Source organism: Phaseolus vulgaris, chromosome 10 (assembly GCF_000499845.2).
Source record: "Phaseolus vulgaris cultivar G19833 chromosome 10, P. vulgaris v2.0, whole genome shotgun sequence".
NCBI lineage: Eukaryota > Viridiplantae > Streptophyta > Magnoliopsida > Fabales > Fabaceae > Phaseolus > Phaseolus vulgaris.
Window position 1 is genome coordinate 13,978,568 of NC_023750.2, and position 10,405 is coordinate 13,988,972.

The 10,405-nt window shown below is 28.0% G+C and overlaps 1 protein-coding gene across 1 annotated transcript; it reads left to right on the forward strand.

Annotated features, from left to right (window-relative positions):
• The first annotated feature begins 1,064 nt into the window (after window positions 1–1,064).
• On the forward strand, window positions 1,065–9,473 carry LOC137819629 (SPX domain-containing protein 3). Its single transcript, XM_068623531.1, has 3 exons — window positions 1,065–1,489; window positions 8,177–8,342; window positions 8,780–9,473. Exons 1-3 carry the CDS (start codon window positions 1,244–1,246, stop codon window positions 9,148–9,150), a joined length of 783 nt encoding a protein of 260 aa, XP_068479632.1. The 5' UTR covers window positions 1,065–1,243; the 3' UTR covers window positions 9,151–9,473.
• Window positions 9,474–10,405: the final 932 nt, after the last annotated feature.

The window sequence follows — 10,405 nt, forward strand, 5'->3', positions numbered from 1 at the left end:
AGTGACATTAACTTATGACATATATACATCATCCTAATTTATTTTTTGGTTACATTTGCAGTATCAAATTTTGAAGAATCATACACTGGAAACTATTCATTATAATAATATTAATAATAATATTTATAATAATATTAATAATAATATTTATAATAATATTAATAATAATATTTATAATAATATTAATAATAATAATAGTAATAATATTAATAATATGAATAATATTAATAAATATTAATAATATGAATAATATTAATAATATGAATATAATATTAATTATAATAATAATATTAATAATAATGTTAATATAATATTAATATGTATAAATTATGTTAATAATAATAAGTAAAATAAAAATGATAATATAACCAAAAAAACTTCTCTGGTCTACTGGTTAACCCTTCCCTAGTTATAGTGAAATATGTATAATGAACTGCCGATTAAAAATAAAATGTATATATATATATAATGGAAAAATAATACTTTCACACTTTAATTTTTTCCATTCTAATTCTTATACACTTTCACTTAACAACCAATAATATTATTATTTTATTTTAAAATTTTATTTATTTTTATTATTAATTGAATATAATATTTTATTGTTAAAATGGATTGTAAAGTAGAAATGAGAGAGAAAAAGATATTAACAAACATTATTCATATATAATATAAGAATCATGATATGTTAATAATTTAAAAATAAATTACTGATAAAAATAGAAGAAAAAGTAGTTTTTACTGAAGTTTTGATCCATAAAAAATATTTTTTTTAATAATTATAAACTGGTGTCTATAACTATAATAGTAAAATTTTAAAAAAATAACAATAAAATAAAATAATTAGTAAGGGACCCACTTGAGAAACCCACACCCTTTTGTTCCCAGGTTACTAAACTCAACCACATTTTGCCACCACCAAGGAAAGAAGCAAGAAAGTTTTAATTTTTCAAAGTCTTGGTCTTAATAACGACCATGAAGTAGTAAAACAGTAACCGAATATGCTTCTAAGAATTCTCATGCTCCCTTCAACGACCCCTTTTATACCCTTTTCAAACCGCCACTTCATCACGCCAAGCATATGCTTTCTAATATTCTAGCAAACCTTAGCTAATAAATTCCCCAGTAACCCTTTTTCTTTTTCTACCTTCATCGCATTTTCATATTACACCAACCCATTTTCGCATTTCATCTTCTTCACACTATTTATTTGTTTTTCCTTAAAAAAGTTGGTTTTGAAGTTATGAAGTTTGGAAAGAGACTGAAGCAACAGATTCAGGAGTCGTTGCCGGAGTGGAGGGACAAGTACTTGTCGTACAAGGAATTGAAGAAGCTCGTGCGTCTCATATCGGAGGCACCAACGTTGTTGAATGGGTCCTTCGAATATGGCAAAACCGAGAATGAGTTCATGTGCTTGTTGAACAATGACATAGACAAGTTCAATGGCTTCTTCATGGAGAAAGAGGAGGATTTCATTATTCGCCACATGGTAATGTTCTTCCTCACACCCGACTAATCTATTTTCACTTTCAAATTCTTTTTTAATTTCTCATAAGTTATGTTATATTTGAATCGTAATTTAGTGTATGCTTCTTTTGTTAAATAAAGTTTTTATATATAAAAATAAAACATGTTTTTGGTCCAAAGGAGATATCTAAATATTAATACAAAACACCCATTTGATAAACTTATTGTTTCTATTTATTGTCATTACTTGATATTATTCTTTATTTACATCTACTATTATTTCAATTTCTTTTGATTTGATGGTGTGAAATAGTAGAGAGTGTGTACATAATCCTTGTTTTAAGCAATCACGCAATTACATGTCATAGTTTAATTATTAGAGGAAAAAGTGTCTTTTCAGAGGGAATTATTTTGTGTGTGTGTTCTTCATCATACTCTCCTAGTTTATTCCTTAGGAATATTCTTTTGAACGTTTAGTTAAGTGTAAAAGATTGAAAGTTTTGCATTACCTATGTTGGTGAATATGATTAGAGTGGAGGTAGTGTTGACCAGCTGTGAAAACGTAATTAATAAAACTAAACTACTATTGTTTATTATAACCAATGATTTATATTTTTCGCATGTAGCATGGGAACATTTTTTTATAAACACTTTTAAAACAATACAATAAGGAGATAAATTAAAATTAATTTAAACAAAAAGGAGATAATTTATATAAATTTTCTAAATTTTTATTTTTCATTTGTGTGTAAACTAATTTTAAATTAATTTCATTATTTTTTTTTCCAAATAAAATATTTATAGAAAAGATTTTCCTCACGTACATCATATAATATTTTGAATTACCAAAAAGAATGGGTTTTACATGCGAGAGCCATTGGTTTTTTTAATTGTTAATCTTGAGCACAATATAATCTATAATTGGATAAACTTATATAATTGAAAAGTGAAATTATGTGCACAATTTTACGAGGGTAACATTATCAGAAGTCGAACACAAAATTTATAGGTAGTATTTTTTTACATAAGAGGGACTAGAGTGAAAAAGAACTAAAAACAGTTTCTAATAAAGGTAAATAGTGAATTTAATTCTTATTTTTTTTTAGGTGGACACATCAGTGTTTAAATATATTCAATTTTTATTTATCACTTAAATATATTAAGTTATAAATATGTATATATGTACGTATTCAATATTTTTTCCCTTTAAATTATAAAAATATTTCATATTAGTTCCTTTAAAACAATTAAGATGTTTTGTTAAAACGGACCTAGAAAGTTTAATTTTTTGAATTTTAAGTAAGTTTTATGTTAAAATTTATCAAATAAAAATTATACTAGTAGTAAAAAAATAAAATTAAAAAGGTGTAAGGATTGATAGTTAGAGATAAAAAAATACATGTGTATTTGTAAGTAATGTTCGCACTATATTAACAAGTGTATGTAAAGATATATCACTACTATAAAAAATAGTTTTAATGAGAGTTTATTTTTACATTATCCAGAATTAAAATCTTTATTAAGTCATTTATCAAGGGTTGCAGTTTCCTCCGCTAAACCATCTTTGGAGAACGTGTTTTCCGAGGTTTTTAAAAAACCTCAGGAAAAGTCTTTCAAAACTCATGTTAAATATCATGAGTTTAAGAATCTCCGTAAAATATCATGAGTTTCAAAACCTTCATTACATACCATTGGTTTAAAAATCTCCGTAAAATATCATGGGTTTAAGAACTTCCATAAAATATAATGAGTTTCAAAATTTTCATAAAATGACTTGTCGTTTGAAATAACCTTCAACCCTATTTTCACCATCTCTAACGATCCTCCTAGCTTCTCTCTTCTACCGTAGACACACTGCTCTCCAGCACTGACTCAATGGCCGACGACGACCATGCTAACAAGGAATCATAATTTAGTCACACTTATGTCTATTATATCTAAGGAGAAGAAACACTAAATAAGACACTATCTTCTTCTTACTCCAATATTGCTTATTCCATCACCTTACTATCCCAACTTGGGTTACAAGCCATTGTTACCTAACTCGACAACAACTAGTGTTTATCACTGCTTTATATATCCTAAATAATTGTATTATCTAATCAGATGTGGGCTTCAAAGTCACGTGTGCTCTTGGCTAAAGATTGCAAGAACATATTGCGAGAAGAAATTAATTTTATCACTTCTCACTTTCACAGTAAATTAATTATTAAATGCATTTTAAAATAAATGTCTTAATTTAAAACATTTCAAAATTATGAGAATAAAATATTAAAAATTATAACTAAAACTAAAATTGCAAATAAAATATACATACATCAAAAGTTAAAAAAAAAATAAGTAAAGTTTTTTGAAGTATGAGATCGTAACAAAAAAACTAGGAATTATATAAACCAACTATCATCAATCATAAAAAAATATACAAATACTGTTGAAATACTTGTTATCCAAGATTAGTTGTTGATATATTTATTATCTAAGGTTATTTTGCTAAGTTTTTAAAATAATTTTCTGAAACTTTAGAATACTTATTTGTAATGTAAAGTTACACATTTAAAATTTTAGAGAATTTAGTTATATTAAAACTATGTAGTGTTTAATTATTTATTTATAAATAGATTTAATTATAGTTATTTATTAAAGTTTGAAAAATCTGGAGTGTTTTATTGAGGTTCTACAATAAATCTTTGGAATTCAACGAAAGTAAAAAAAAGTCTCTGTTATTTTGTTGAGGTTTTAGAAAAAACCTTTAAAATTTAACAAAGGTTAAAAAATTCTCTGTTATTTTGCTGAGATTTTAGAATAAACCTTTGGAATTTAACGAAGGTTAAAAAAAACCTTCGTTATTTTGCTGAGGTTTTTGAATAACCTTCAGAACTTAATGAAGGTTAAAAAAACCTCCGTTAATTAAATCAATTCCTAGGATTATATCAACATCCGCTAAATAATCTGCATTAAAACCCTCTCTTTTTGTAGTGTACGAATATTTGTCACATTTCCATATATTATTATATTCATCTTCATATATATATATATATATATATATATATATATATATATATATATATATATATATATATATATCCTATTTTTTATGATTAAAAACACTCTTAGTCAATTTGTTATTTTATTTTAAAAAATGTATAATTATGATTTTTTTAGGAAATAAAATACACATCTTTATACATTGATTTTTTTATAATATTATGAATTTTTTACTTTTATATTTAGTTTTTATGTATAAATTATTTAATAATTATTTTAATAGATATGATTATATCGATTATATAATGAAATACAAATGAGATACAAATTTTCCATTTATCAGTGAGAACATAAGCAAAATTACATAAAAAAAAGACTTAAATTGTGTATTTAATTTTTTAATTTTTTTTTTTTGCAAAACCAACATTTAATAAAAGCATTTAGACGAAGTTTTAACAAATACATTATATCAATGAGTTTTTGTAAGAATATTATTTGATAAAAGTAGTCAGATACAACTTTAAGTTGATAGACAACTATAAAAAATTTGTAAAACTTGTTTTAACAAAACTCTCATCCTTTAGATAGTTGTAGATCAATATTATATCATTCAAAAATATTAAAGTTGAAAGAGAATTACAATATATGTTTTTATATTGATTCATTTGAAAATTCAAAGTACGTTAAATTTTTTATCAATATGATTAAGTTTCACTAGCATACAAATGTTACTAAGATAGAAAACAAGTATTCTTTGGACTCCATCTACTCTTACTAAAAACTTATTATTATTTGGACTGCATTCACTCTTGGTCAAGATTGAGTATTGTTTGAAATGTAGTCACCTTTGGCTAAGATCGAACATTGTTTGGAAAATAGCTATGACCAAGTATTGTTTGGAACACAAACACTCCTCTCCTAACTAAGATTGATTATTGTTTGAAACATAACCACTCATGACTAAGACCAAGTAGTTTTGGATCATAGTCATTCCTAGCTAAACAACGAATTATAAAGAAAGTCATCTAAAAGATTACATATTTGCTTTCTAAAAGAGGTTGACGTCCTAAGATGGATACAAAATAAAGAGTACTCTTTTATGTTGCTAAAGAACACAAACAATGCTCTTGTCTTACAACTAGGACGCAAGGATTGCTTGAAGATTACCAGAGCTTATATTCATAGTTATTGTCATCAACCCTTCTCCTTTAAAATATTTTCTATATAGAGATTAAGAAGAAAGAATTGTTGCAATCCACATCTAAACATAGAGGCGTATTAAATGTTCTTCATGCAACATTATTAATGCATAGCTTTTCTTCAACAACATTCTAATATATGAGATGCCATATCAGACCTACGTGAGTCAACTTTTTTCGAAATTGGAGAAAAGTGTAGGACCTTATAAGGTTGTCATTCTCTTGTTTTAGAAAAGTTATTGACGTGGAACAACTTTAGCACATTGTTTAAGTGATCGAATGTGAACATATTTTTGTGATATCTTCTTAAAAGATAAACACAAAAGACATTATCTTCAACATAGAATAAACATTTATAATGTTAGAGTCATAACATGAAGTGCTTAAGACCACATGTTTTTATCGTTTGTCAAAGTGAAAGTTTGTTAGATGAAGATATATAAACAAAATCTATGTGTTAGTCGGTCTGACAAAACACTTGTGTATGTCTCAAGATCTAATATTAATTTGAAATAAATGAACTTTTGCTCTAGAAATTAAAACAACAATAAACACTAAATTTTTTTTGATATCTAAATTAGTTTCTATTATTGATAAATAGTTTCTAAATTGGTATCTAATTAGCTACCCAAGGTTTTAGAAACTATTTATCAATAATACAACAATTTTAAAACAAGAATAAACACTACTAGCAAATCACTAAATAAAAACAAATTTTATAGACAAAAAATAATTAGTTGTTATATTGACTAAATTAGATACTATTTTATAGACTTTTTTTAATATCTAAATTAATTTTTATTATTGATAAATATTTTTTAAATTGGTATCTAATTAGCTACCAATTATTTAGATTATGTAATGCCCATGACTCATTAATGCCCAATCTCTAATGTTTTGAGTGAGTGGGGAAGGTAAAATGTAGAAAATAGAGCATATGATGGTTTTTACTTGGAAGAGCGTTGAACGTGTTTGGCTGAGCCTTTAAATTTCTTGAACCTATTAATTTTGAAAATGGGAGATTTTATTTTCAAAAATGTATTTTAATTGTTCAATTGTTTTAGTACTTTTACAACCACATTTTGCCCCACATTTCCTATCTCTTACGCGTTAGGTTAGGTCCATGCATCAAGTTTCAATGTAGTTGTAGTAAATCGTGTTTATTATTACTAGCGAAAACATACTTTCACCCCTATGTATCGGCATTTTTTATTTTTATCATTACAATACACGTGACACTATCAATCAACATTAATCATGAAAAATATTATATACAAAAGAAGAAAATATAATGAAATATGTTTATCTTTTCTTTGTCTTGGACCCGCAAAGAGACTTAGTCAAATTGTTCCTATCCTTTACCACCACCGTCAACCACTTCCCCTCCATATCCTCCATCACCCCCCGTATTCTTAACCCTCTCAATCAAATCCCAAAACGTAAGTGTTCCACTTGTTTGTTCTTCCCTCTCCCGATCCATTTTCTCATTCCTTTTGCTCATAGACTAATGCGTCTTCCCTTTTCTCCCTAAGCCCTCTCTTTCTCATATACTAACCCCTCTCACTCCCACCGACACACTTTTATTTGGTACGTTTCTCCCTTTCATTTTTTTATTCAATGAACAAAATCCTACTATTCTTTTTTTTGTTGTTATTTTCTTTAATAGTTTTGTTATATGTTTGATTAAATTGTTGTCTTCATATATTTTATGACGTTATTTGTGTCAGTACAATAATAACAATATTATCATCATACAATGTCAAAGACATGCATAAATGAATAAAAAAAGAAGTAAATTCAGACATTGCATTTCCATCTTCTACTTTATAATTGAAAAACAAGACTTACTGGTTGATTTCGTGGTTCTGGATGGAAACTACGATTTCTCATATTTTAAATTTGAATATGAAAATAGAAAATGAAAAAAACAGAAAAAAAAAATACAATTGTGCAATGCTTCTCAACAAGCCTCATTTTGCAATGTTTAGTTTTGAATTTTTTTTTTTGAATTTAATTTTTTTTTTTAATTTAAAAATAGTGTTATCTCTTCTGTTATTCTTTTGAGATATAAAATTAAAATTGTTCACAAAATGACAAATATCTTCTCTCATATATTTTTAAAATAATAAAATAAAATATAATTATGAAGAAAAATTGAAATAAAATAAAATGACAGTTAAAGAGGGAAATTCCCCTTATATAGGTATAAATTATGTGTTGTTGTTGAATTAGATGTGAACAACAAAGAGATTTATTTGGTGTTATTTATTTGTCCTTATCAAAGTTTAAAATAATGTTAATTATTTTTTATTAACTATATTCTTGTTTTTATTTAATCTTTAATGAATGTATACTTTATGAAGTAGAAACAAAAATCAGATGATTATTTAAAAAACGTAACAGTGCCTTTCCTTTTGAATGTAATAACTTATTAGCATTAAATTACTTTAATTTCTTAATAAATGTTGTAAAGATATGAGTTGGGAAGAGTGTTTTTCATAAGTAGATAAATAAATTTGGTGCAGGAAATCCAACAGAGAATCAAGAGAGTAGTTGATTTATGGGGACCAAATGGTAGTGAACCTGCACAAGCTGATTATAAAGATGAGATGGCGAAAATGAGAAAAGCTATTGTTGATTTCCACGGTGAAATGGTTCTCTTAGTAAATTATAGCAACATCAATTACACAGGTACCATGTTCTAAACTTCATATTACACAATAATTTGTTAATATATAAGATAGTGAAAAATGTTAATTTAAACAATGGTATAGTGAAACACATGAGTTTATTACTTTTCAAAATTATCTATCTCTTCACATGAAAAATGTTATTTTAACAAGTATATACTTAAAGACATCAGTTTACTAATTTTCAAAATTATCTATCTCCATAAATAAAAAATGTTATTTTGACAATTATATAGTTAGTACATCAATTTATAATCTTTCAAAATTTCTCTCTCTTCACTTAGATTTATATTTCAGTAAAAAAGATAATTTCTCTTCCTATCTTTAACCGTGGTAATATAGAACAATTTAGTGATTGTCTACCTATCAGCACACTAAGATAATTTAAAGTAGCTAATAACAAATGATTGCATAAAGTGAGAACAATGAAATCTGTAGGATTGGCTAAAATTATGAAGAAATATGACAAGAGGACAGGGGGGCTTCTGCGTTTGCCATTCATTCAGAAAGTGCTGGAGCAGCCCTTTTTCAGAACAGATCTAATTTCAAAACTTGTGAAGGAATGTGAATGCATAATTGATGCAGTGTTCCCAGCTGAGAAAGAAGCAGAAAGAGCAAAGGAAGCAAAAGAGGCCATCACAGTAGCAGAAGAAGGGATATTCAGAAACACAGTGGCAGCTTTACTTACAATGCAAGAGATGAGAAAAGGTAGCTCCACACAGAGTCCTTTTTCCTTGCCTCCCCTCAACTTGCCAGACTCTGATCTCATCCAATCCATACAGCTCAATGCTGCAGTTCCCATTGTGTAGTGAAACACTGATGATGTATTAGAAACTTTTGGCTACAGCCACAACACAGTTTCTTTGGTTCACAAAATAGATAGAAGCATAGTTAGGATGATATAATGGGATGAAGACAATTTAGTAGTCATTAATGAATCAATATTAATATAAATATATACAATATGCTTTTGATGAAGAAGTAACACACCAGTTACATGAAATGAGTAGGGAGTCATTTCAAGGTTTTTTAGTAATGATTGGTTAGGATATTTTTACATTTTATTTCACTGTGATATGGTCAACAAATTGGGTTTTCAAAGTATTACAAATAAAACAACTATCTTATGTAAGTTCAGTTGGCATGTTATCTTTATGTTTCCCCCAAATACTTCACGAAAACTCAAGCTTGCTTTCTCTTCAATTTTAACACCTAACATATATTAACGGTAAGAACTAAACAAAAAATAACTTTTATCAAAATTGTACCGACCAGTCCTCGGACATCGTTGACTGCTAGTAATGGTGGGCCACGTAAGCTAGGTTCCACAAGCGGCATGAGCCAGTGTCTCGCAAGCGGCACGAGCCAGGGTGTCGATTAGTGGTCGGATGTCGATCACCAGGGTGTGCCGACGTGTCCTCGGCAACAGAGTGAGGCCTATGTGACATCGGGCATCGGCGACTCAAACAACTGAATTGGACCACGAAAGGTGGGTCCCAGAAAGCACATCAGTTATCAGTAAAACGCCCAGAAGTAGGGGGAAGCCTAGGTCACAAGGTGCCCATGCGTGTGGTGTGGATTGCGCAAATGGGCGCGACACGAGTACAGAGTCTTGGAAGCCACGAAGGCCTATGAGGGTTAGGGTTTCCTAGGGAAGCTGCATGCATGGCACGTGAACAACTTGATGGAGATCAAGTAAAAGAGGATTTCATTAATGGAGGAAGAGGCCATCCACCAAAGCATTTAAAGTTCTTCCTTCTAGTCTTCTCAAAAATAAAGAAGAAATTAAATAAAGAGAGGACCAAGCCTAAAAGAAGACTACAAGCATTCAAGAATGGGCTCCAATTAATATCTCTCTTTGTAATTTCTTTTGTATAAATTTGTAAATAAAATAGAAATAGCTTTAGGAAGGTGCCAAGAGGGAAACCAAAAAGACACCTCTTTTGTAAAGTACCTTAGCCACATAGTTTGTAGGAAAAAGCTAGAAGAAGTGATTCTTCTTTATTCCTTCTCTTTAGGCTCTAGTTTGGGAAGGGACTAGAAGAATGACCTTTCAAGCTCCTT

Excerpts from the sequence above, each read along its gene's own strand:
- LOC137819629 (XM_068623531.1), top strand. The coding sequence starts at position 1,244 with ATGAAGTTTGGAAAGAGACTGAAGCAACAGATTCAGGAGTCGTTGCCG. Across the intron at positions 1,490-8,176 it reads ATTTCATTATTCGCCACATG|GAAATCCAACAGAGAATCAA; the intron begins GTAATGTTCTTC and ends AATTTGGTGCAG. Across the intron at positions 8,343-8,779 it reads TAGCAACATCAATTACACAG|GATTGGCTAAAATTATGAAG; the intron begins GTACCATGTTCT and ends TGAAATCTGTAG.